This window comes from Triplophysa rosa, linkage group LG6 (assembly GCF_024868665.1).
Source record: "Triplophysa rosa linkage group LG6, Trosa_1v2, whole genome shotgun sequence".
NCBI lineage: Eukaryota > Metazoa > Chordata > Actinopteri > Cypriniformes > Nemacheilidae > Triplophysa > Triplophysa rosa.
Window position 1 is genome coordinate 4,833,577 of NC_079895.1, and position 26,959 is coordinate 4,860,535.

Sequence of the window (26,959 nt, forward strand, 5' to 3'; positions counted from 1 at the left end):
CTTTGATTGGTTTAATAGCTCATCTACATGCACTTAGTGTACCATGCGAGTTTAAATAACAACACTCTTTTCAGGTGATGTCAGGTATACAGGACCTGGAGTACACTGTCACAGATGTCATTCAGGGCAAGGAATATTTGTTCAGCGTCATTGCTTGCAACAAATGTGGACAAGGAGAGCCAGCATACATTGATGAACCTGTGAATGTGTCCTCCCCAGCCAGTAAGTCATAACAAGTGAAATATGTCAGTAGTTTAACTGTTTTATTTTTATGATTCAGAATCATCTTATTTTAGAAGTCTGTCTGTTTGAGATTATAAAATCAAAGAACCAAATGATAAATACAAATACTTTGAAACACAGCTGTGCCTGATCCACCTGAGAACCTGAAATGGAGAGACAAATCAGCAAAGAGTATCTTCCTCCTCTGGGAACCTCCCAGATATGACGGTGGCGCTCCTGTTAAGGGCTACATTGTTGACAAGTGCCAGCGTGGCACTGACAAATGGGAGGCCTGTGGAGATCCCATTCCTGAACTGAAGTGAGTGTCCGCGCCACAACATATAAACCATTTTGTTTTGTCATTATTTTAACACATCTGTAACCTGCATCATCATACATATTCCAGGTTCCAGGTCACTTGTCTTATTGAAGGTCAGTGGTACGCCTACCGTGTCAGAGCAGTGAATAGACTCGGAGCTAGCCGACCATGCAAGGCTACTGATGAGATCCTTGCTGTAGATCCAAAAGGTTAGCAATCTAGAGCCACTTACAGCAATCATTCATTGATAGCCAGCATCCATCCACTTAATCCACGTTGTGTATTGTATTTTACAGAGCCACCAGAGATCCAGCTTGACGTGAAGCTCTTGGCTGGCTTGACTGCCAGAGCCGGCACTAAGATTGACCTGCCTGCAGATGTGCTTGGCAAACCAGATCCGAGGGTCAAATGGACAAAGGCTGACCTCGTCCTGAGACCTGATGATAGAGTTACCATTGACACAAAACCTGGCCATTCAACGCTTTCCATCGCTAACACAACCAGATCGGATACATCCACCTACATCATTGAGGCAGTCAACACCAGCGGGCGGGCAACAGCCACTGTTGACGTCAACATTCTTGGTATACTGTTTTCCACATGTTGTTTCATTTTAGCATAATGCTCTAACATTACAGTGCACAATGTTAATTGTAATTATGTCTTGATGTTGAAAACCAGATAAACCAGGCCCCCCAGCTGCTTTCGATATCTCTGAAATCACAAACGAGTCATGCTGTCTTGCCTGGAACGCCCCTAGAGATGATGGTGGCTCACCTGTCACCAACTACATTGTAGAGATGAGACCCACAGATAAGGAAGAGTGGCAGAAACTGTCTGCCACCATCAAGCAAACAGCTTTCAAAGCCTCCAAGCTGGTGCCTATGAAGGAATATGTCTTCAGAGTGTCTGCTGAGAACCAGTATGGCATAGGCACTCCAGCCGAGCATGTACCTATTATTGCCAAGTATTCATTTGGTCAGCATAAACTTTACTTTATAATTCATGGTGTTATTGTTTTGTTTGCAAGATGACTTATCGTTTTTCTTTGTCACTTAGACACTCCTGGGTCTCCAAGCAGGGTTCAGTCTTCTGATATCACAAAGGATGCTGTAACTCTAATTTGGTATGAACCTGATGAAGATGGTGGAAGTCCCATTACTGGGTACTGGGTTGAGAGGTTTGATCCAGAAACTGACAAATGGATCAGGTGTAACAAGCTACCGATAAAGGACACAACATTCAGGTAGGTTGGTTCATTGTTTTTCAGTGCATTGCCGTTTGAAATGTACTGTAAAACAGGAACAATGACTTTCAAGTGTCAAATTAAATGTTAAATGTTTATTTTTCAGGGTAAAAGGTTTGCAAACTAAGAAGAAGTACAAGTTTAGAGTTTTGGCTGAGAATCTTGCAGGACCAGGAAAGCCAAGTGCTGAGACCGAACCAGTTTTGATTAAAGATCCGATTGGTATGTCACTGTTTATTTATTGAATGTTAAGGCAAATAAATTAATAATAATTACAGTTATAAATCTCAAATGTTGTTGTTTTAGATCCTCCTTGGGCTCCCGGAAAGCCTTTCATTAAAGACATTGGCAAGACTACTGCACATCTGCAGTGGACCCGGCCTGAGCACGATGGTGGTGCAAAGATTGAGTCCTACATCATTGAGCTTCTAAAAAGTGGAACTGAAGAATGGGTTCGTGTTGCTGAGGATGTGCCATCAACAGAACACTTACTGAAGGGCCTGATGGAAAAGCAGGAGTATTCGTTCAGAGTCAAAGCCGTCAATGTTGCTGGCGAGAGTGAAGCCAGTGACGCAAGTGACCCTGTTATCTGTAAAGAGAGACTTTGTGAGTGTTAACTGAAGTAAAGTTTTCAACGTTTCATGTCCTATTGCTTTATAAACATTAATATAAATTGTTATTCTCTTTAAATAGATCCCCCATCTGCTCCACGCTGGCTTGAGGTGGTTAACATAACCAAGATCAACTGTGACCTGAAGTGGACAGAGCCAGAGAGTCACGGTGGTTCTCCAATCACCAATTATGTTGTTGAGAAAAGAGATGTCAGACGCAGGGCCTGGCAGACTGTGGACACCACAGTGAAAGACACCAAGTATACTGTGACTCCATTGAATGAAGGTTCTCTGTATGTGTTCCGTGTCGCAGCTGAAAATGCAGCTGGTATTGGGGAGTTCTGTGAGCTTGAGGACTCTGTTCTGGCTAAAGATACTTTCAGTAAGTTACTCTACTGCATTGTCGTTACATCAGTAAAAACAAAGCACCTTTTAATAGTAGTTTAATTTGTAAAGTAATTTAATGCATTTGAGACATGTTGATGTAATGTCTTCTTCTTTTTAGCAACACCTGGACCTCCTTACATTTTGAGTGTTGTTGAAGTTTCCAAGAGACATGTTGACCTGAAGTGGGAGGCACCCAACAATGATGGTGGAAGACCCATTACCAAGTATGCCCAAAATGTTGAATTTGCATGTGATGTTTTTATAATGTGTTTAAGGCGGAAACATGACTGAGACATTCCTTTTGAAGGTATGTCATTGAGAAGAAAGAGAAAGTTGGTACTCGCTGGATAAAGTCTGGAAAGACATCCGGCCCTGAATGCAAGTACAGGGTGACCGATGTTGATGAAGGCTCTGAAGTGCAGTTCCAGGTCCGTGCTGAGAATGAAGCTGGAGTTGGCCACCCAAGTGAACCTACTGATATTATGACGATTGAAGATCCTATAAGTATGTATTTAACGCATAATTCCATTGCATGTAATACATACTACTGGTGTAGTATTGACAGATATAAACGCAGTGTTTGTTTTTCTTCTTTAGGCGTTCCTTCTCCTCCAACTGATGTCAAGATCGTTGATGCCAGCAGAGAGCACATCAACATTACCTGGAAAGCTCCAGAAAAGAATGGAGGAAGTCCGGTCACTGGCTACCATGTTGAGCTGTCTGAAGCTGGAACTGAAAAATGGATGAGGATCAATGCTCGCCCTGTCAAAGAGCTGAGATTTATGGCTGAGGAAGGCATCATTCCTGAAAAACAATATGTTCTGCGAGTTCGTGCCATTAATGCGATTGGAGTCAGTGATCCATCTGAGATTTCTGACAGCATCTTTGCCAAAGACCCTGACTGTAAGTTTGTTGAGTTGTTCAGTACAGTATGTGACTGATTAATAATATGACTTGTTTGAAATGTAATACATTTGTTTTATATTTCAAAAGGTAAGCCAAGCATAGATGTTGAGACCCAGGACATTGTGATTGTTGAGGGTGAAAAGCTGGACTTAAAGATCCCATACCGGGCAATACCAAAACCATCAATGGTCTGGAAAAAGGGTGACACTGAACTAAAGACTGAAGACAGGCTCACATTGACATGTGAACTCAATCACGTTCATCTGGAGCTTCTCAGGTGTAAACATGAGGATGCTGGCACATACACTGTCGCTCTTGAGAACACTTTGGGTTCAGTTACTGGCACAATAAACATAAAAGTGATTGGTAAGTAAACTATATTATCTGGTCTTAGTGTCACACTGTTCATACATATTGTTCGAAAATGTATTACAATGCCTCATTACTTTTTTCTATTTAAAGGCCTGCCTGGACAATGTAAAGATATCTCTGCCAGTGAGGTTACCAAGAACTCTTGTAAAATTTCTTGGGAGCCTCCAGAGAGTGATGGTGGTAGCCCAATCTTGCACTATATTTTGGAGAGGAGAGAGGCACAGAAGAAGACATATTTGCCTGTGATGTCTGGAGACAACATTTTAAACTTTGTGGTCAAAGATCTTATGCTTAACTATGAATATTGCTTCAGAGTAAAAGCTGTTAACAAGATTGGTAGTGGGGAGTATGTCGAGCTCCGCAATTCTGTGATAACAGAAGAACAGAAACGTAAGTGTAGCTATTTTATTTGTGCACATTTCCCAACTTCATGTATAGTTAATGTAAATAGTTAATAATAATCTGCTTATTTTCATTATTTGTGCTATAAAATGTCACAGAACATCCAGACCCACCAGTTGAGGTTGAAGCACACAATCCCACCTCAAATTCCACCACTGTTACCTGGATGGCACCACCATATGATGGCGGATGTCCAATCACAGGCTACATCATTGAGAAGATAGAAAAAGATGGTGATAGATTCGAAAGATGCGTTCCAAACCTTGTACCTGGTTTCTCCTACACTGTCACTGGCTTGACAGAAGGAAAAGAATACCAGTTCCGTGTCCGTGCGGAGAACATTGCTGGAGCAAGTGACCCATCACGCAGTACACCACTCATTAAGGCTGCTGATCCTGTTGGTATGTTAAAGACACAATGTAAATCAGTTACATTTTAATTATGAATTTAAAGAGTGAATGTAATAAAACTTTTTTCACTTGTTCAGAACCACCAAAGGTATCACTCCATCCCCGCGTTGCCTCTGGTCTCAGCATTAAAAAGGGAGAGGAGATCAAAGTGGATGCCTACATATCCGGATCTCCCTACCCAACGGTTACATGGCTCAGAAATGATGAGAATGTCAGACAGGAGCCAGTTAAGAAGAAACCAGATTTCACTGTAAAGAAGAAAAAGAAGACGAAGATCACTGAGCCTGAACCCGAAGAGGAGTTCCATCCTCCACTATTAGATCGCCTGTCATTCGACCAGAGCAAGAGGGGTGAGACTGCATTGATGGTACGTGATGCCATCAGGACTGATCATGGAAAGTTCACTATCAGAATTGAGAACACCCATGGTGTCGCGACTGCATCTTGCGACGTCAATGTTCTCGGTAAGTTACTTTCTGAACTGCTGTGGGTGTCTCCATAAGCATATTCTTTTTTTGAGGAACAAAAGGATGTCTGAACATTTCTGTTGCAACCTACAGATAAGCCCGGCCCTCCTGTCAACTTCGGATTCGAAGACATAAAGAACATCTCAGTCACTTGCACGTGGGATGCACCCCTTGATGATGGTGGCAGCGAGATCATCAACTACATATTAGAAAAGAAAGACAACACTACCGATGACATTGGTTGGGTAACTGTAACTTCAACCCACAAAGGGTACAATTACCCTGTAACCAAGCTTATTGAAGGAAAGGAGTACATCTTTAGAGTCACTGCTGAAAACAAGTACGGCTGTGGACCGCCATGCTACTCAGAACCACTCATTGCAAAGAATCAATTTGGTATGAACAAATCAAAAACATTTGTAAATATGCTTCATACATAATAGCTACCATACATTATAATTGATTTCAAATTATCTAATTAATGTTTTGCAGAACCACCTGATGCTCCAAACATGCCAAGAATTGGAGAGGTCACTTCCAGCTCAGTTGCCCTCAGCTGGCATGAGCCAAAGGACAACGGTAGCCCTATCCTGGGCTACTGGGTTGAGAGACGTGAAGTTAACAGCAAATATTGGACCAGAGTGAACCGCAACCTTCTCAGTTCACTGGCGGTCAAGGTTGAGGGTCTCATGGAGGGCCTTGTTTATGTCTTTAGAGTCTGTGCTGAGAATCTTGCTGGCCCGGGAGAATTCAGTGTACCAACTGATCCTCAGACTGCAATGGATGCAATTTGTAAGTATTGAACATGCAGATAAACTGAACTGAAAATAATTTCTAAAATAATTAATTTCTACTTCTGAAAATATGTTTGCAGTGCCACCTGGTCCACCCGTACCCAAAATTGTTGATGTCACTAATACAACTATCGATATTTCTTGGGTGCCTCCATTGTACAACGGCGGTGGAGATATCCTTGGATATCATGTTGAGCGCTGTTTGGTCGGAGAGAAGGAATGGGTCCGCTGTACTGAGAGCAGATGCAAGGACCGGAAGTTCACTATAACTGGATTGACTGAGGGAGCCGATTATAATCTTCGTGTGTTTGCTGTGAATGATGCCGGTCATGGAGCTCCAGGCATGACTGAGCCTGTTCAAGCCAAAGAACCTGAGGGTAAGAAACATATTATGCTTTTGTGCATAATGCATTTTTTTTGGATGATTGGATAATTTTAATCAAATTTCAAATATGCGTTTCCTCTACAGAGGCTCCAGTGGTTGACTTTAATATCTCTGTGAGGAATGGAGTCATCATCAGAGCTGGTGAAACACTGCGTCTACCGGCTTTTGTTACTGGACGACCTATACCAGAACTGAAGTGGACAAAGGATGAGGCTGAACCAGACAAAGAACGTGTAGTTATTGACACAGAAGGAAAGAACAGCATTTTAAGCATCAAAAATGCTTTGAGATCTGACCATGGCCAATACCAGATCACAGGAACCAACCCCAGTGGAGCAAAGTCAGCCTCTGTTAAGGTTGATGTGATGGGTAAGTAAAAAAATTGTAAGGTGTTTAAAAATGCTTTCATCTTTTATTTTTTAAATACTGATATTGTTTTATCTCTTTTGTGTAAAAGATGTTCCTGGACCAGTGGTTGATCTTAAGACAGTTCATGTCAGCAAGAAGATGATTTCACTTACGTGGTCAGATCCTCTCGATAATGGTGGAAGTGACGTAATGGGCTATGTTGTTGAGAGAAAAGATGCCAAAATGCACATTTATAGACAACCACTGGAGGTTGCCGTTTGCAAGTGTGACATTGTTGGTCTTCTTGATGGCGAAGAATATATGTTCCGTGTGATTGCAAGGAACAAGGTTGGCCTCGGTGCTCCTGTTGAACTTGGACCTGTTTTAGCAGTGGATCCCAAAGGTAACACAATGTTTATTTATGTAGTATCTTATACCTGAGAATACATTTGTTTATTATAGGTAATGTTACTTGTTTTAATGTTCCTACAAAACCTATAAACACTGTTTTAAAATTTCAGGAGTTCCATCTGCCCCTGAGAAACTGCACTACACAGAAAGAACCAAGAGCACCATCACTCTGACTTGGCAACCTCCTCGTAGCGATGGTGGTTCTCCAATCAGAGGCTACTATGTTGAAAAGATGAGACAAGACAGCACAGAATTTGATGTTGCCAACCGCCAAATCTGCAAAGACTGCACCATCACACTGGAAAGTTTGTCTGAGAACTTGATATATGATTTCAGAGTGAAAGCTGTCAATGAGATTGGTGACGGAGAACCATCCAAACCAATTAATGTTAATATTCAGGATGACGAGCGTATGTATAACTTCCATTTATAATATAGAAGTGTGAAAATGCAGTTTATTGTTACAATACATGTCTAAAGTTTTTTGTTTAATCTTTTTTAGATGTACCAATTATTAAGTGGTTGAAGTTCTTTAAGAGTGATGCCATAGTTGTTAAGAAGGGAGCAGCAATTGAAATTCCTGCTGAAATTCTTGGTCTGCCTTTGCCTACCTTTGAGTGGACAAAGAATGGAGTAGTTATTGATGCGCCCACTGAGACAATGACACTGGAATCAGAAGAGATTAACAGGCAAACTATCAATACCAAAATTGGCATTCCTGAAACTGTAAGACAAGACACAGGCTTTTACAAGCTGACTGCCACAAATATCCGTGGAACAGGTCAGCGCACAATCAGAGTGGATATCTTGGGTAAGACCTCTTATTTTACTCTTTATAATAAATATTTTATATTATTATAGATTGCTGAGCTCTCTTTCAGCTGTTTCTTCTTTAAAGACAGCCTGTATGAATACAAAACTGTGTACATTTGTAACACTCACAGAACAAAAAAATGTTATGATGTCTGGAAAAGTATAAGTTATTAACTGCACTTAGTTCAGTTTCATACAGTTAAACAGTCTCATTACAATCTAGACATCATTTGTCACATTACTTTGGTGGAGTAACTGGTGGAGTTGTCCTAACTATGCTTATTTCTACAGATCGCCCACTGCCACCAAGGAACATTGTGGTCTCTGACATCAAAGCTGAGTCTTGCTACCTTACCTGGGATGCTCCAGAGGACAATGGTGGAAGTGAACTTCTCAACTACATTATTGAGAAGAGGGATGCCAGCAAAAAGAAGTCTGACTGGGAACAACTAACATGCTGTGTCATTGACAGACGCTATGGGGTTAATATAGTTACATTTTAATATATATTAATAATGATTTATGCGCTTACATATTCTCTAAATTTTTCATGATTTACTCTTCTGAAGGTGTACAAACTGGAAGCCTATGGTACATACCAGTTCCAGATCAAAGCAGAGAACAAATATGGAGTCAGTGACGGTTGTGAATCAGAAAAGGTTGTCCTCAAAGATCCATTTGGTCTTCCTGGTCCACCCCAGAGGCCAAGGATTATTGGACACACTCGCTCATCCATGCTGGTGACGTGGGAGCCTCCCAAAGACAACGGTGGCTCAACCATTCAGGGCTATTGGCTTGAAAAGAGAGAGAGGGGAGCTGTTTACTGGAGTCGTGTTAACAGGGCTCCAGTAACAAAACCAGCAGTCAAGGGTCTGGAATACAACATACTCCACCTCATCGAGGGTGCCGAGTACAAGTTCCGTGTAATGGCTCAGAATGCAGCTGGGGTTGGACCTCCAAGCGAGGCAACTGAGTGTGTTTTTGCACTTGACCCAATAAGTAAGTAATGGTTTCTGTTTTGATACCATGCCTTTATTCATTCTTATGAGCAAAATGTTTAATGCCTAAATGTTACATATTATAGACCCTACAAGTCAACCTGCAGCACCTGTAGTAACAGACAAAACCACAAGCAGCGTGACTCTTTCCTGGACCCCACCCGAAAAAGATGGAGGTAGTCCAGTAAAGGGTTACATCGTTGAAGTTCAAGATGAAGGGTCACTTGAGTGGAGAAGAATAAATACACCAGAGAAGCTCATCCTCACCAATGCATACACTGTGTCAGGGCTTAAAGAGAATAAGAAATGCAGGTTCAGAATTGTTGCTGTCAACGCTACTGGTGAATCCGAGCCAAGTCCGAGAACTGCTGATATCATTGTACAGGACATTCTGGGTACGTGCTTTTGGTACATGCTGTGATGATATATAATGTAGAATAATATATAACACATGTATAAATTAAATGCACTTTTTGGTATTTGTGGATTAAAAACAGTGTTTCTGTACATTTTTACAGAGGAACCTATCATAACCCTGGAGGTCACAGCTCAGGAGCTTCTGAATTGTTGTGCTGGAACGACCATCAAGATTCCAGCCACTGTCTCAGGTAAACCTATTCCAAATGTCACATGGGACTTTGATGGAACTGCCCCAACAGAGAAAAAGGATGAGCGCCACACCCTCCCTGAGGATTCAGAGGTAGGACTATGCATATATTTTAAAACACTTTTTAGTCCAATGTATGCACATGTATGCAATAATATTTTTTACATTTTAGATTTCGTCCACTGATACAAAATCAATCGTTACAATCCCGGAGTGTAAACTAAATCACTCCGGACGATACATCATCACTGCCAACAACCAAGCTGGTACCAAAGTTGTTAAAGTGCGTGTGAATGTGCTTGGTAAGTAGATTACATTCACAATCTCAAAAACTGACATAGTAGTATCATACGTAGATAACCAAGACAAAAGTATGCAGTATATTACATTCTCATGTCTGGTGCTTTTGTCTAGATTTGCCTGGACCTCCTAAAGACCTCAAAATCAGTGACATCACACGTGGAACTTGTAGGTTAACTTGGAAGCCTCCAGACTGTGATGGTGGTGACAGAATCAAGAGCTACTTCATTGAGAAAAAGACTGTGGAGGGAAAGGCATGGACAAAGGTCAATCCAGCTTGTGCGACTCAGTCCTTTGTTGTGCCTGACCTCTTCGAGGGACAAGAATATATGTTCCGCATACGAGCTGAGAATCGCTTCGGTTTGGGTCCCCATATTGAGACAATTCAACGAACTAGAGCCAGGGATCCTATCTGTAAGTTTACTTTGTAAATCATTTTAAATCACATTAAAAATGGCAAAGACAGTATTACCTAATTGTTCTAAACATTGTACACCGCAGATCCTCCCGATCCTCCCATAAGAGTCAAAATCGTTGACGTCTCCAAAGGCATTGTGACTCTGACATGGAAGCCGCCGAGGAATGATGGTGGAGCACCTGTGACTCACTACAATGTGGAACGACTTTGGTGGGACAGCAGTGGACACCAACAGGAGTCCTGGAGACAGTGCAATCGCCGTGATATTGAAGGCACCACTTTCAAAGTGGAGGATCTCCACCAGGGAGCAGAATATGAATTCCGTGTCAAGGCTGTGAATGAGGCGGGTGCAAGCAGACCATCCTCCACAGCCGGACCCATCATTATTAAGGACCAGAACAGTGCGTATAAAGTTGCATACAGAAAATAATTCAGTGAATTTGACAGTTGTGAACAGCGTACCAATTTATCTTTTATTTCTCACTTGTAGGGGCACCTTCAATTGAACTTCCAGAATTCATGGAGGTTGAACAGGACACAGATATTCATATTGTTGCCAAGATTAAGGGCTGTCCATTCCCAACACTCACATGGCAGAAAGCTCCGCCACACAAGCGTGACAACAAGGTTGATATTGAGTACGATGAGCACATCAACAAGCTTGTGTCTGATGATAGCTGTACGCTGCTGATCCAGCAAGGCAAACGCTCAGATACTAGCCTCTACACTCTCACTGCTAGCAACAGCCTTGGTACAGTTTCAAAGGAAATGAGGCTTAATGTTCTAGGTAAACTGCCACAACTATTTATTTTATTTTCATGAAGACACAGATGTTGTCATTAGTATAAAAACAATGCTGTTTTTTTCTTCCAAACAGGACGTCCTGGCCCTCCATCTGCACCAATAAAGTTTGAGGAAATTCGTGGTGAACAAATATCACTTTCATGGCTGCCTCCTGTAGATGATGGTGGCTCCAAAATTACAAACTACACCATTGAGAGACGTGTCCCCAACAGGAAAACTTGGATTCCTGTCACGAGTGAACCCAAAGAGCGATTCTACACCATTGAGGGTCTGATGCCAGGCCATGAGTATATTTTCCGAATCAGGGCTCAGAACAAATATGGTGTTGGTGATCCTCTGGACAGTGAAACTGAAGTAGCCAGAGATGTTTTATGTACGTTCTCATCACAGCCATTGAGTATACCTACTTTAGAGTGGTTTGGTAACATTTTTAAATGAGTTTAACTTGATAACATTGATTATTTTATGTTGTCTTTTTTTGCAGTGCCACCTGGCCAATGTGAAAAGCCCACGCTTTCTAGCATCACAATAGACTCCATGACTGTGAACTGGGAGGAGCCTGACTCAGATGGAGGTTCTCCAATCACAGGCTACTGGCTTGAACGTAAAGAAACAACATCTAAGCGCTGGAACAGAATAACTCGCGATCCGATCAGGCCCATGCCACTCGGCGTGTCCCACACCGTCACAGGACTCATTGAGGGATCTCAGTATCTGTTCCGTGTGACAGCAATTAACATCGCTGGTTGTGGACCTCCAAGTCAGCCATCTGACCCAATGTTTGCCAGAGATCCAATAGGTAGGAATGATAACAGTGTAGGAATCAATAGCATGTCTAATTTAGTGTCTATTTTAGGCTCACAGTATGACCATTTTTGTCTTGTAGCCCCTCCTTCTTCTCCAACCCCCAAAGTCACCGACTGGACTAAATCTACAGTAGATCTGGAATGGATTCCACCTCTGAAGGATGGCGGTTCTAAGATAATGGGTTACTATGTTGAATACAAAGAGGAGGGTACAGGAGCGTGGGTCAAGGTTGGTTGTTGCTTATTATGCATATTACCAGAATGTAAACACTGTAATCTTTATACACTACAAGATGTCTTAATTTTGTTTCAGGCTAAAGACAAGGAGGTTAGAGGAACCAAATTTGTGATAACTGGACTGAAACCGAATGCATTTTATAAATTCAGAGTTTTGGCATTTAATGCTGCTGGTCTGAGTGAACCAGGCGAAATCGCAGATGCTCTTGAAATGAAGGACCAGATTAGTAAGTCTCAAAGGTTCAGCATGTGGATTGTAGTTGCTTTTGTGAGAACTCTTTGGCCACATAATGATGTTCAAAACTTGCTGTTTCAGTTACCCCAGTGCTTGAGCTAGACGTCTCAGTAAAGGAGAGAATGACTGTTCATACTGGAGGTGTTATTCGTATCCTGGCTTATGTGTCTGGCCAACCTCCACCTGTGATAACATGGGACAGAGATCAAGGACCTGTTCCGGCAGAAGCTGTTGTTGAAACCACTGCCATCAGCTGCTCATTGGTAATCAAGGAATGCACCAGGAAGCAACAAGGTGTTTATACAATAACAGCCAAGAATGATGGAGGAGAGGTGAAGAGATCTGTTATTGTTGATGTACTTGGTGAGTATCATTAGATAATGTAACACATAAGGCCTATAAATAATTATGAAACAGTATGGTACAGTTTATTTTCTTTTTCGCAGATGTCCCCGGCCCAGTGGGGGTTCCTTTCACTGCAGAGAATCTAACCAGTGAATCATGCAAGCTAAACTGGTTCTTCCCTGAGGATGATGGTGGATCTGCTATCTCTAACTACGTTATTGAGAAGCGTGAAGCTGAGCGCAAGGCTTGGACATCATGCTCCTACACAGCTGGCAGACAAAATGCTATTGTAAACAATCTGGTGCTAAAAAAGGCATACTTCTTCAGGGTTGCAGCTGAAAATGCAATTGGAGTAGGTCCGTTCTGCCAAACGGCATGCGAAATTGTGGTCAGAGATCCTATCAGTAAGTTTGTTGGCTTTTTAAATTAAAAATGGCTAACACTGATGCTGAAAATCTTATGGGTGCATAGTCTTAAAATTTGAAGCTAATTAACATTTGACTTCATTGACCAGCTGTTCCAGCCCGTCCAGAAGAGCTTGAGGTGACTGCCGTTACTAAAGACTATATTAGTGTGACTTGGAAACCACCTAAGAATGATGGAGGATCCGAGGTGACATCCTACATTATTGAGGCTCGCATGATCGGAAAAGACAAATTTGTCAGACTGACCAAAGACAAATTGATGGATCGACGATTCACGTATGATGGTCTCCGTGAGGGTGACAGCTATGAGCTCCGTGTCAGTGCAGTGAATGAAATAGGCCCGGGCAAGCCGTCCTTCCCTACAAAGGCAATTACATGTAAAGATGAACTTGGTAAGTGAAGGTTTTCGTTTTTTTAACTATTAAACATTAGCCATTTTTATTGGGTTGAGTACATTGTTCTGTCAATTGTACTGTATAACTTGAATGCACTATAAGTTTTATCTAAAAGGTAAAGTTATTCAAAGTAATATACAAAATGAGTGCCTTAAACGTTGAAAAGGTCATCAAATATATGAACAAAACATGACTTTAAAAGGTCACGTGAATGTTTTGATGTTCACTTCCTACACAAGTTTCTTTTTTATGCTCAAACAGATATTTGAGGTATTCAGATATTAAATCCTGAGTCCCGAAGCCTCTGGATAATAATCGTTTTAATTTTACATTTAAACTAGCCTTACATAAAATAAACCTATGGGTCACTGGTGACTCACCAGTTTTTAGGAGGCTGTGTACTGATGTTTAAAACGTTTCTATTTCCAATTTCAGAACCACCTACAATTGAACTAGACTTCCGTGACAAGGTTATCGTGCGTGTCAGTGAAAGTTTTGCACTTGTTGGCCGCTACACTGGAAAGCCAGCTCCTTCTGTTACTTGGTCAAGAGATGATAAGGAATTGAAAGCAGACAGCCACATCCAGTTCAAAAATACTCTCACCACAATGTCCTTGGGTATTATCAAAGCTCAGCGAGAACACAGTGGCAAATACTGTGTGACAGTTGAAAACTGCACTGGTGCTCGTAAGGGCATTTGTAATGTTACAGTTGTTGGTAAGTCCCCTTAAAGGTACATTTCATGAAACTTCATCAACATCATGTTGTTCCAAACTCAGAAAATCGAAAGAATGTTGAATTTTTCTTTCCTATTTACTGAACTTGAAAATAAAACATACGGTTGTAGTATGACAAGCAATCAATTCTAACTGTGAATATTGTGTGTTTTTTAAGATCGGCCATTGCCTCCTGAGGGCCCAGTGGTCTTTGAGGAAGTTCACAGAGATCACATGGTCATTTCTTGGAAGCCACCTCTTGATGATGGTGGTTGTGAAATTTCTAACTACATCATTGAGAAGAGGGATGTAAACAGGGACATGTGGACAACTGTAACATCTGCCAACACAAAAACCACTTGTAAAGTACCTAAGCTTCAAGAGGGACGTGAATACGTAATGAGAATTAGTGCCGAGAACATGTATGGCATAAGTGACCCACTGGAGTCAGAGGAGATGAAAGCTAAAGATCTGTTTAGTACGTAAAAACACAGTACAAAATTAATTTAAACATTTGTGGATTTTTTGTAAATTTGCTGTGATGTCACCTAATTACAGGGGTACCTGAGGCACCTGAGCAGCCCATTGTCAAAGATGTGTACCATGAATCTGCACTAGTGATTTGGAACCGTCCTCGTGACGGTGGAAAGCCCATCACTAACTATATCTTGGAGAAGAAGGAGCCCTCATCTAAGAGATGGTCTCGTGCGACCAGAGATCCAATTTACCCTGCAACCCAGTACAGGGTACAAGAGCTTGTCGAAGGCTGTGAATATGAATTCCGTGTAATGGCAGAGAATGAATTGGGCACTGGAGATCCTAGCCCTCCATCCAAGCCTATTCTTGCTAAGGATCCCATTGGTAAGTCTTTATCATTTTTTGTTTTGTTTTATTGCTTAATGCATATGACAAATTAGTATAGAATATTTTATTGACTTACTTTGCCACACTGACTTACCTTTTAATAGTTCTACCAAGCCCACCTGTTTTGCCTGAGACTGTTGACAAGACTAAAGATTCTGTGAGTCTTTCATGGCGTGTTCCACGGCACGATGGTAAAGGCAAAATCTTTGGTTACTTAATTGAGTATCAGAAGCCTGGTGCAATCGAATGGATCCAAGCCAATGACGCTCCTGAGTCATGCCCCGATATTAAGTTTGTTGTGAAAAATCTACCAGAAGGTGATGAGTTCAGGTTCAGAATTATGGCTGTGAATGCAGCTGGAAAATCTGACCCTGCTTATGTCAAGGAACCGGTGAAAGTTCATGACAGACTCGGTAATTTTTGTCTTCTTTTTCATATTCATAAAATGCATAGTGGCACTGAAAAGTAGCTGTAAACTTATATATGTTTATATATACATTTTAAAAACTTTTGCTAATTTGCTATGTAAAATTTAGGGATGCACCGATACCATTTTTTAATTTTTTTTCTGGTACTCGCCAATACTGATACCTATAACCGATGCCTGTATAATGTATAATAATGTTAATAAACCAGTATCTTACTGGTACATTTTCTTTTTTTTTCTTTTGTTTTTAGGTCAACTTAAATTTAAGTATTATTTTTTAATCAAGTTCTATTTTTAGAAGCACAATTTTACTAGCACATTTACTTCAGTTTACTAAAGTAAACAATATATTCTGTGGTCAAATTATAAAAAATTTAAGGGGGGTGGTGTGGTAAACTGTGAGTGTATTATAACTTCAACCGGACTGTTGAAGTCCGGACTTTAAGTCAACCGGACTTTTATTTTGATGGGACGCCGCAAAGAGCGTTTGTTTAAATGTTCGTGTCCTCATGCAGTGAAACGCTGGCGCTGAAAGCTCCACAAGCACAATGCATTCAGTACACGCAACCGCAACACTCTTTCACACACGGTAACGCAAAACAAGCAGAATACATATTTAAACAGTATCTGAATATTTCGTTAACTGTTACGTTAGCTGTTAGCTGTTCAGCGCTAATTTCTTGTTAGGAAATGCCTGGATTCCTCGATTCCGTCCGCGTTTTCCCCATTGCGGAAATCATAGGGCTCTATGTATGTGACGTGAGGTATCGGTCTTTGGTATCGGTGTGTCATTACGAGTACGAGTACATGAGCTTGGTATCGGGCCGATACCGATACTGGTATCGGTGCATCCCTAGTCAAATTCATACATTTTAAGAACAATGTATATGTCTATATTTCTATATATATTTTTATCTAAATGCTTATGCAGAGGAGCCAGAGTTGCTGTTAGATGGTAACATGGCACGTGACCACCTTGCCATGGTTGGAACGGACATCACACTCAGTGCCAAAATTAAGGGCATGCCGATTCCCACTGTTTCTTGGAAAAAGAATGATGGTGAAGTTCCTGCTCATTGTCTCATTGAGGTCGCAGCGAGTGGAAGCAAACTTCACATTAAGAAATGTACCCGTGCTGACTGCGGCAATTACACCATCACTATTCAAAACGCAGCTGGAACCAAATCTGCCACCTGCACTGTTCTTACTCTTGGTATGTTTAACATTTTAAAATAAAATGAAAGCAACACACACCTATTGTAGTTCTCCGATGACTGTTTTTCCTCTAAACCTAGATAAACCTGGACCTCCAAGGAATCTTACTTTGTCTGAAGTGACAAGTGAGTCAGCTTATCTGACATGGCAAAAACCAGAAGATGATGGTGGTGCTGTTATCTCTCACTATATTGTACAAAAGAAAGATGTAGCCTCTGACAGCTGGGTTCCAGTTTGTGCTGCCTCTAAAAAGCATAGCCTCATGGCTATGTATCTAATGGAAGGAATCCAGTATCTCTTCAGAGTGGCAGCTGAGAATCAGTTTGGCAGAAGTGCATTCATTGAAACAACAAAACCCATCAAGGCAGTTGATCCTCTTTGTAAGTATGAAATGTATTTTATTTTTAGATTTTTGGCTATTTGATTCTTTTTTAATTCATTTGTTTCTTTTACCTAAAGACCCCCCTGGTCCACCCAAGAATCTGCATCATGTGGATGTAGACAAAACCGAAGTATGGCTTCAGTGGGAGTGGCCTGATCGCACGGGTGGAAGTGAGATCACTGGATTTATTGTTGAATATCAGGAGGAAGGTGCCACCGACTGGGTCAGCTTCAAGACTGTCAGCAATCCTCAATGCCATGTCACTGGACTTGCAGAGGGAAAAACCTACAGATTCCGTGTAAAATCTCAAAATGCGATAGGCATTAGCAGACCAGACACCAGTGTACCGATTACTTGCCAGGAGAAAACATGTAAGACATACATTACATTTTAGTCATTTTTTAATGTTATAATTAATAAATAATCATATTTATTATGTCCACTTCTTTTTCAGTGGCTCCAACTATTGAAGTTGATGTGAAACTTATTGAAGGTCTTGTTGTGAAGGCTGGCACCACAATTGTTCTCCCAGCAATCATGCATGGAATCCCAACTCCAACACCCAAGTGGCAAAGTGATGGAAATGAGTTGAAAGCTGAGGGAAAATATAAGATCAATACTGAAGGAAACTCAACTGTTTTGAATATTAGTGAGTGTGTCAGGACTGACAGTGGAGAGTATGTTCTCACCGTGGCAAACCCTGCAGGCAGCAAGTCAGTTGCTTTGCATGTCACTGTTCTCGATGTTCCATCTGCTCCAGTTGGTCCAGTAAATATCCTTGAGGTTACTCCTGATTATATGATAATCCAGTGGCGTGCACCCAAAGACGATGGTGGTACACCTTTGATGAACTACGTTGTTGAGAAGAAGGATGTAAAGAAGCCTTGGGAACCATGGTCAGTTGTGAGTTCTGGAAGCATAAGCACAAAAGCCAAAGTCCCACGGTTGGAGAAGGGACGTGAATATATTGTGCGCATACGTGCTGACAACAAGATTGGCATTGGTGCTGCCCTTGAAAGTCCTCCCACTGTTGCTAAGCATATGTTTGATCCACCAGGTCCTCCTGGCCAACCCACATGTTCTGATATAACAGAAAATGCTGTAACAATTTCATGGACTGAACCAGAAACCGATGGTGGAAGCCCTGTGAGTGGCTATATTGTTGAGCGCAGGGAGATGACTGGCAAATGGATCCGTGTCAATAAAACACCAGTCTTAGATACAAGATACAGGGTCTGTGGTCTGTTTGAGGGTAACAGCTATGAATTTAGAATCTTTGCTGAAAATATTGCTGGTGTAAGTGAACCATCATATCCATCAGACCCAGTGAAAGCCAAACGGCCAATTACTCCGCCGGGGCCTCCAAGTAACATTAAGCTGAAGGACTGGAGCAAGTCATATGCAGATTTGGTATGGACCAAACCTTCCAGAGATGGAGGCAGTCCAATCCTAGGCTATGTTGTAGAATGCCAGAAATCGGGTTCTGCACAGTGGGACAAAATACATAAGGATCTTATTAAGTTCTGTGCATTTAGAGTACCTGGACTTATTGAAGGCACAGAGTACAGATTTCGCATTAGAGCTTCTAACAAGGCTGGAGATGGTGAGCCAAGAGAACTTACAGAAACTGTGCTTGCAAAAGACATCCTTGTTCCCCCTGAAGTAACTGTGGATGTTGCTTGCCGTGACCTTCTTACAGTTAGAGCAGGGCAGATCATCAACCTTGTGACCCGTGTCAAGGGCAGACCTGACCCTGAGATCACTTGGACTAAAGATGCAAGAGCCTTTGGTAGAGATAAGCGTACTGAGATGAACAATAACTTCCCTCTTGTAGAGCTGGTCATTCAGAATGCTGTTAGAGCTGATTACGGAAAATATGCAATTCAGGCAAAAAACAGCAGTGGTCAGGCACAAGCTACAATTATTGTCAATGTGCTTGATATTCCTGGAGCTTGTCAAAATGTGAAGGTTGCTTATGCAACTAAAGACTCATGTATGGTGTCTTGGGAAAATCCAGAGGATAATGGTGGCACTGAAATTACCAACTATATAATTGAGTGCCGACAGCCCAACCAAAGAGGGTGGACAGTTGTTACATCTGACTGCACCAAACGACTTGTCAAAGCACAACTTGTTGAAAATTGTGAATATTTCTTCCGTGTAAGTGCAGAGAATAAAATCGGTGCTGGCCCTCCAACTGAAACGAAAACACCAGTCCTTGCTGTTGATCCAGTAGATAAGCCTGGTGAGCCAGAGAACTTCCAAATTGCTGAAATCGGTAAGACATTTGTCTTCCTCAAATGGAAGAAGCCGGAAAATGATGGTGGTAGCCGAAACCTTGCTTACCATGTTGAAAAGAAACCTAAAGAAGCAGAGGAATGGGAAAGACTGCACAAAGGTGCCATAAAGGAAACATATTTCATGGCTGACAGATGTACTGAGAACCAAATTTATCAGTTTAGAGTTCAAACAAAGAATGAGGGCGGAGAGAGTAACTGGGTGACAACAGCTGAAGTTCTTGTGAAGGAGGAACTTGTACAGCCGGAGCTCAAAGTCAAACTGGAGGGAACTCTTGTTGTAAAAGCTGGAGAGTCCATTCCAATTGAGGCAGATCTTAAAGGTAAACCTCAGCCTGATATAAAATGGTCCAAAGAGAATTACACTGGAGATATCCACAAAAGCCCAAGAGTGCAGATTGAAACTGGCACCAACTTCACAAAATTGTTGCTCACAAATTCTAAACGTGGAGATACTGGAAAATACATAATCACTGCAACAAATGCAGCAGGAAGCTGCTCTGCTGAAGCCAAAATAAATGTTCTTGACAGGCCAGGTCCTGTTAGAGACCTGAAGGTCTCAGATATTTCTGTGGACAGATGCAAGCTTACATGGGAGATCCCAGAAGATGATGGTGGGTGTGAGATCTATAACTACATCATAGAGAAATGTGAGGCAAAGAGAGGGGTATGGTCAATTCATTCAGCTGCTGTTATAACTAATTCAGCTAAAGTTACTCGCCTTATTGAAGGAAATGAATATATATTCAGAGTGAGAGCTGAGAACAAAATGGGGGCTGGCCCTGCTGTTGAAACCGAGTCCTTCATTGCAAGAACCCAGTTCAGCAGACCAGGTGCACCATATACTCCAGAAGTGACCAAAATTACAAAAGACGAAATGGTTGTAATGTGGTGCTCTCCTGATTATGATGGTGGAAAGCCCATCACTGGTTATATTCTTGAGAAAAAAGAGGAGCATGCCGTTCGTTGGGCACCGGTTACTAAGTCCCCAATTGCAGGACAACAGATGACTGTTACAGGGCTTTTGCCCAATCATAATTACCAGTTCCGTGTTAAGGCTGAAAATGAAATTGGAGTTGGTGATGCAAGCAAACCATCTAGATCACTCACAGCAAGAGATCCAATTGGTATGTTCAGTCATTTACTTTCATAAATATATCGGTACCATATTAGTGCCATATCACCATATTTTGCATATCAGTACCAAATATTTAACGTCTATCATTTTTTATCTATTTGCAGAGCCTCCTGGCCCAGTTGGTAATTTAAAGGTGGCTGACAGCTCAAAAACATTAATCACTCTTTCATGGACAAAGCCAACATATGATGGAGGTGCTCCTCTTATTGGATATGTAGTTGAGATGAGAGTCAAAGGCAAGAAGAGTGATGAAGGCTGGAAGAGGTGCAATGTTGCTGCCCAGCTGATCCGAACAGAATACACAGTCTCAAGTCTTGATGAGAAGTTTGAATATGAATTCCGTGTTTCTGCTCAAAATCAAATTGGCATGAGTCAACCAACTAATCTCCAGGGAGCTGTGTCACCAAGAGAAGTCCTGGGTAAGTTTTCATAAAAAAGAGACAACTCTATGAACTCTTCTTGTAACATTCCTTCCTAATTCCATGTTTTTCTTTTTTGCAACCATCAGAAACTCCTGACATTGTTTTGGATGCAGAACTTAAGAAGGGTTTGACTGTTAGAGCTGGATGCCCAATAAGATTAGTTGCAACAATCAGAGGCAGACCTCCTCCCAAGGTTGTATGGAGGAGAATGGGAATTGACAATGTCGTCCAGAAGGGCCATGTAGATCTCATTGACACTATGACATTCCTAGTTATCTCTGAAACAACCCGTGATGATTCAGGCAAATATTCATTGACTGTATCCAGTCCAGCTGGAGAGAAAGCAGTATTTGTGAATGTCAAAGTACTTGGTAAGCCAGGTCTTGCAAGCTCTAAATGCAATAATCAGTGTTAATAACTATAATATTCAACTTGTCATTTAATTATGTCTTCATTTTTTAAAACAGATACACCTGGACCTGTTGTTGGTCTTGAGGCTGTTGACATTACAATGACATCTTGCAACCTTACGTGGTCCCCACCTGACAATGATGGAGGCAGCAACGTCACCCATTATATCGTTGAGAAGCGAGAAATTGATCGCAAGACTTGGGGAACAGTGAAAACAAATGTTGAAAATACCACATTTAAAGTTACTAACCTTGTCCCCGGAACAGAGTATTACTTTAGAGTAATAGCTGTAAATGAATATGGTCCTGGAGTTCCGAAAGCTACACCAAAATCTTATCTGGCCTCTGATCCTATCAGTAAGTGCATAATTATTTTAAAAGGTTTTAAAATGTTTTTTTTTTCTCCTCCCAAAAAGGTAAACCTGACGCATAATTTTGTCTCCTTCCTAAAGGCCAACCAGACCCACCACAAAAGGTTGATGTTTTGGAGATTACTAAGAACAGTGCAACTGTTGGGTGGGTAAAACCACTTTGTGATGGTGGAGCTAAAATTGATGGTTACATTATTGACTACCTTGAGCTTCCAATGTCTAAACCACCCAAAGAACCAGTAAAGGTTGAGGGCGAGGTTGAGGGAGAAGCTGAACCTGCTGTAGAGCCTGTGCCTCCACCCGCACCTGAACCTGAGGTTGAGGAAGAGAAGGAGAAAGAAAAGGAGCTGGAATGGACACCATACGCTGTTGTGAAAGGCTTGAGCATTTCCGTTGTTGGACTTAAGGAGGGAAGAATATATCGCTTCAGAGTTGCAGCAAGAAACTCCATGGGATCCAGTCTGCCCACAGAGACAAGAGAAGCTTATGAGATTAAGGAACAAATGAGTAAGTTGGTGAATCAACGTCATACTGATAGAATTATTCAAATTTAAACAGAAACTGAGAAGAATCTTATTTGTGTGTGTTTTTTTTATAGTGGAACCCAAGATCATTATGCCTGAGCTTGTCACTGCAAAGGCAGGAGCAAAGCTGAGAGTCGAGGCTCTTGTGTCTGGAAAGCCAGCGCCTACATGCCAGTGGAAACGGGGAGAAGATAATGTAGTCCCATCTAGCCGTCTTGCTGTACATAAATCTCAGAACATGTGTGTGCTCATCATCAAAGATGTTTCAAGACATGACAGTGGTCAATACAGCCTTGTTGCTGAGAACAGCTCCGGCAAAGTTGACCAGATTTTGAAAATCGTCATCAGAGGTTAGAATTTATCATTTTCGCAAACACCCAAATAATAAGGTAGATTGTAATTTGATTTGTAACCAAACATTCTTATTTCACAGATATTCCTGGACCACCTGTGCCACCATTTGAGATCAGTGACATTGATTCTGATGCCTGCACACTCTCTTGGAACAAACCACTTGAAGATGGTGGTAGCAATATCACTAATTATGTGGTTGAAAAGTGTGATGTAAGCAGGGGAGACTGGGTTACTGCTCTTTCCAGTTGTGGCAAAACTGGCTGCAGAATCGGAAAGCTTATTCCTGGAAAAGAATATGTCTTCCGTGTCCGTGCTGAGAACAGATTTGGTATTTCAGATCCACTTACGTCTGACAGGATGGTTGCCAAATTTCCCTTTGGTGAGTTAAAATAAAGCATGAAAATTCTGTGCACATTATTGTCTTTTGACATGCATCTTGTGGTGTGTAATAATGACGCCTTTATAATGCTGTCTTTATGAAATTATTTTAGATATTCCTGGAGAACCTTTGAACTGCCGCATCAACAAAGTAAACAAAGACTGCATGTTTGTGGCTTGGGATAAACCTGAGTCAGATGGTGGCAGTCCTGTTACTGGATACTACATTGAACGCAAAGAGAGGAACAGTCTTCTTTGGGTTAAGGCTAATGATTCTGTTGTTCGCACAACTGAATATCCTTGTGCTGGCCTAATTGAAGGTTTGGAATACACTTTCAGAGTGTCTGCTATAAACCGAGCTGGACAGGGTAAACCTAGCAAGAAAACAGATTTCATCACAGCAAGAACAACTGTTGGTATGTGCACGTACGATAATGTGCATTTTTCTAAATACATGTTTTTATTTTGAATATGTACTCATGTTTAATATTTTGACTATTCAATCAAATAGATGCTCCCGGAAAACCAGAGGTGCTTGATGTAACTAAGAACACAGTAACATTGGTTTGGACCAAACCGAAGAACGATGGTGGAAGCAAGATAATCGGATACTATGTTGAGGCCTTAAGGGTCCCAGAAGACACTTGGGTACGTTGCAACACAAGCAGTCAAAATGTACCACGTGAAGAGTACACTGCAACTGGGCTAGAAGAGGGTGCCAAGTACCAGTTTAGGGTCATTGCCAAGACTGCAGTTAACATTAGCAGACCATCTGAAATCACTGATCCCATACTGGTGTCTGCAGAGAATGGTAAGCATATTTCTTTTTGTGATTGATTTGACCTTACTTTGTAAATAGTTTGGTAACAAGTAGTTGTCTTTTTTGCTTGTCTACAGTGCCTCCAAGAATAGAACTTTCCATACAGATGAAAAAGATGTTACCAGTAAAGGCTGGATCAGATGTTTGTCTTGAGGCTGAGGTTTATGGCAAACCACTGCCCAAGGTTACATGGACCAAGGATGGAGAAGTGTTGAAAGCTGATAAAGACTTTAAGATGTCTCAAAAGAGACATCTCTTCTCTCTAAGCATTGATGCAGTTACCAAACTTAATACCGGAAATTATGGAATTCTTGCAGAAAATGCAAGTGGTTCTACAACAGCAGAGATACAACTTAAAGTACTGGGTGAGTAAAATTATGTTCAGATGTTTATCCAAAATAGCACTTATTAGATGAGATACAGCATTGCCATCCCTCCTTTTTGCAATAAAATAATAATTGCTTTTCTGTTAAACAGATACACCTGGCCCACCAGTCTCTGTCAAATTTGATGAGGTCCTTTCAGATAGAATCAAGTTGAGCTGGACGGCTCCACTCTCAGATGGTGGTTCTCCAATTACAAATTATGTTGTTGATAAACGTGAGACAAGCAGAGCTAACTGGGCTCAGGTCTCTGCTAAAATCAGTGGTAATACAACTGATATTCTAGTGGAGAGACTGATAGAGGGGCATGAATATCAGTTCCGTGTTTGTGCAGAGAACCACTATGGTGCTGGTGATGCCATCATATCAGACCCTGTCATTGCAAGGAATCCCTTCTGTGAGACTTTAATCTTGTTCTTTGTGTTTTTATTTTTTGGATAGAGCATTTCTACATGTAATATACTTTGTTGTTCATAGCTGTTCCTGGAGCATGTGACCCACCAGTCATAACAAACATCACTAAGGAGCATATGACTGTAAGCTGGAAGGAACCATCTGATGATGGAAAGTCCCCTATACTTGGGTATATGGTTGAAATACGTGTGACCAAGGAAATCAACTGGATCAAACTCAACAGAAAACCATTGTTGGAGAGAACACTTGAGGTCGGAGAGCTCTCCGAGGGCACGCAGTACGAGTTTAGAGTGATCACTGTCAATAAAGCTGGCCTTGGCAAACCCAGTGAACCATCTACTGCTGCCTCTGCACTTGATCCCCTGTGTGAGTATCAAAAGTAATTTACAATATCATGTATGTGACTAGATAAGAGCATTTATCATTACCTCATAATACTTTCTCACAGATCCTCCAGGTCCACCTGTTTCTCCCAAGGTCACAGATACCACCAACAGCACCATTAACCTTTCTTGGACTAAGCCTGTGAGCGATGGTGGAAGTGAAATTTTGGGATACCTTGTTGAATGCAAGAGAACCAATGCTACAGACTGGATAAGATGCAATGTGCCTAAAAACCTTCAGGATACACATTATGTTGTCACTGCAATCTTGGAGAACTCTGAATACCAACTTCGTGTAACTGCTGTAAACAAAGTTGGATTCGGCCAGCCTTGTGAAGTTCCTGATAAACATGTTGCCAAGGATGTTTTCGGTAAAATATATATTTTTTTAATTGTAGTTTTGAATTACCATTCAAAAGCTTAGGGTCACTTGACTGAAACGTTTTTCCTGATCTTAAAAATCTTTTGATCTGAAGGCATATATAAAAAGTAATTCATATATTTTAATTACAAAATGAAACATTTCATTTAAAAAAGTTTGTTATTTTAATATAAAAAGATTATATTATGTAATTCCATAGTTTAAATAGATGATGAGTTAACTATTACTTATGTATAAAATTAAGCCTGGTCATAGAAAACAAGTCTGTATACTATATGCATATTATAATCATTATATATACTGTATTGTTTTTTTCTGTGTAATTCTAGCTGCTCCTGAGGCTGAGCTTGACCCAGAGCTAAAGGACACTTTGGTCCTTATGGCTGGCAGTAAAATGAAACTTCACGCCAAAATTAAGGGTCGGCCATCCCCCAGGGTCACTTGGGCCAAAATGAACACCAACATTAAGGACAGACAAGGAATTATAATCAAGACCACAGACAGCGATACATCAGTTTTTGTTGAGAAAGCAAACAGATACGATGCAGGCAAATACATACTGAACCTTGACAGTGTAAGCGGAATGAAGATGTACACAGTTATTGTCAAGGTCCTTGGTGAGTTCTGTGATATAAAAAGGTTATATATATAATTATTAATATAGATAGCTTATGTTTTAATATTTGATGTTAACCAAAGTATATTATTAACACTAAACAGATACCCCTGGACCTCCAGTGAATCTAATGGTTAAAGAGACATCGAAGGACAGTGCCTCCATCCTGTGGGATGCACCTCTCATTGATGGTGGAAGTGAGATTAAAGGTTACATTGTTGAAAAACGAGATGCAGAAAGGAAAGCATGGTCAACAGTTTCATCCACTTGTACCAAAACATATTTTAAGATTGACGGATTGGAAGCCGGTAGATCTTATTGCTTCAGGGTTATGGCTCAGAATGAATATGGTATTGGTGAGGCATGTGAAACTGCAGATGCTGTGAGAGCAACTGGTGAGTAACAATCATTTTTGATACTTTACATTATTTGAATTTAATTCAACCAATTATGTTAATTTAATTTTAAATAAACTGAACAATGCCTTTCAGAGCAACCTGGACCAGTTATGGACTTTAAGACCTTGCTGGTAACCAAGGATTCTTGTACCCTTTCATGGAAAAAGCCTATCAGTGATGGAGGTAGCCGTATTATTGCATATGTGCTTGAGGTCCTTAATGGTGAAGATAAATGGAAGGAGCTTCTCAGATCAAAGAACATGCAATACAGTGCAAAAGATCTTATTGAAGGAAGGGAATACAAATACAGAGTAAAAGCAACAAATGATTCTGGTGATGGCCCTGAGAAGGAACTCGCTGTGATTGCAAAAGACGTCAATGGTGAGCATTTTAATTTTGTAT

General features: G+C 41.1%; 1 protein-coding gene across 1 annotated transcript in view; it reads left to right on the top strand.

The window, feature by feature from the left end:
- ttn.1 (titin, tandem duplicate 1) overlaps positions 1-26,959 on the top strand; it is a 132,977-nt gene that overhangs the window by 59,153 nt on the left and 46,865 nt on the right. Inside the window, exons 109-169 of the mRNA XM_057336724.1 lie at positions 75-222; positions 364-541; positions 629-750; positions 838-1,125; positions 1,223-1,519; positions 1,601-1,787; positions 1,894-2,009; positions 2,094-2,393; positions 2,481-2,780; positions 2,904-3,009; positions 3,093-3,289; positions 3,383-3,688; positions 3,779-4,057; positions 4,154-4,453; positions 4,564-4,866; positions 4,953-5,339; positions 5,436-5,738; positions 5,835-6,134; positions 6,217-6,513; positions 6,606-6,890; positions 6,979-7,272; positions 7,391-7,690; positions 7,783-8,091; positions 8,385-8,575; positions 8,663-9,092; positions 9,178-9,486; positions 9,610-9,791; positions 9,871-10,000; positions 10,113-10,412; positions 10,500-10,817; positions 10,907-11,203; positions 11,294-11,593; positions 11,705-12,019; positions 12,107-12,255; positions 12,340-12,490; positions 12,580-12,861; positions 12,945-13,247; positions 13,358-13,660; positions 14,099-14,380; positions 14,558-14,857; positions 14,938-15,240; positions 15,348-15,656; positions 16,602-16,883; positions 16,966-17,265; positions 17,345-17,638; positions 17,722-20,691; positions 20,807-21,121; positions 21,211-21,495; positions 21,592-21,891; positions 21,987-22,412; positions 22,504-22,779; positions 22,863-23,162; positions 23,275-23,577; positions 23,673-23,972; positions 24,059-24,346; positions 24,459-24,761; positions 24,842-25,144; positions 25,227-25,532; positions 25,873-26,160; positions 26,264-26,554; positions 26,651-26,938. Coding sequence (XP_057192707.1) covers positions 75-222; positions 364-541; positions 629-750; positions 838-1,125; positions 1,223-1,519; positions 1,601-1,787; positions 1,894-2,009; positions 2,094-2,393; positions 2,481-2,780; positions 2,904-3,009; positions 3,093-3,289; positions 3,383-3,688; positions 3,779-4,057; positions 4,154-4,453; positions 4,564-4,866; positions 4,953-5,339; positions 5,436-5,738; positions 5,835-6,134; positions 6,217-6,513; positions 6,606-6,890; positions 6,979-7,272; positions 7,391-7,690; positions 7,783-8,091; positions 8,385-8,575; positions 8,663-9,092; positions 9,178-9,486; positions 9,610-9,791; positions 9,871-10,000; positions 10,113-10,412; positions 10,500-10,817; positions 10,907-11,203; positions 11,294-11,593; positions 11,705-12,019; positions 12,107-12,255; positions 12,340-12,490; positions 12,580-12,861; positions 12,945-13,247; positions 13,358-13,660; positions 14,099-14,380; positions 14,558-14,857; positions 14,938-15,240; positions 15,348-15,656; positions 16,602-16,883; positions 16,966-17,265; positions 17,345-17,638; positions 17,722-20,691; positions 20,807-21,121; positions 21,211-21,495; positions 21,592-21,891; positions 21,987-22,412; positions 22,504-22,779; positions 22,863-23,162; positions 23,275-23,577; positions 23,673-23,972; positions 24,059-24,346; positions 24,459-24,761; positions 24,842-25,144; positions 25,227-25,532; positions 25,873-26,160; positions 26,264-26,554; positions 26,651-26,938 — 19,474 coding nt within the window. The remainder of the gene's footprint in view (positions 1-74; positions 223-363; positions 542-628; positions 751-837; positions 1,126-1,222; positions 1,520-1,600; positions 1,788-1,893; positions 2,010-2,093; positions 2,394-2,480; positions 2,781-2,903; positions 3,010-3,092; positions 3,290-3,382; positions 3,689-3,778; positions 4,058-4,153; positions 4,454-4,563; positions 4,867-4,952; positions 5,340-5,435; positions 5,739-5,834; positions 6,135-6,216; positions 6,514-6,605; positions 6,891-6,978; positions 7,273-7,390; positions 7,691-7,782; positions 8,092-8,384; positions 8,576-8,662; positions 9,093-9,177; positions 9,487-9,609; positions 9,792-9,870; positions 10,001-10,112; positions 10,413-10,499; positions 10,818-10,906; positions 11,204-11,293; positions 11,594-11,704; positions 12,020-12,106; positions 12,256-12,339; positions 12,491-12,579; positions 12,862-12,944; positions 13,248-13,357; positions 13,661-14,098; positions 14,381-14,557; positions 14,858-14,937; positions 15,241-15,347; positions 15,657-16,601; positions 16,884-16,965; positions 17,266-17,344; positions 17,639-17,721; positions 20,692-20,806; positions 21,122-21,210; positions 21,496-21,591; positions 21,892-21,986; positions 22,413-22,503; positions 22,780-22,862; positions 23,163-23,274; positions 23,578-23,672; positions 23,973-24,058; positions 24,347-24,458; positions 24,762-24,841; positions 25,145-25,226; positions 25,533-25,872; positions 26,161-26,263; positions 26,555-26,650; positions 26,939-26,959) is intronic.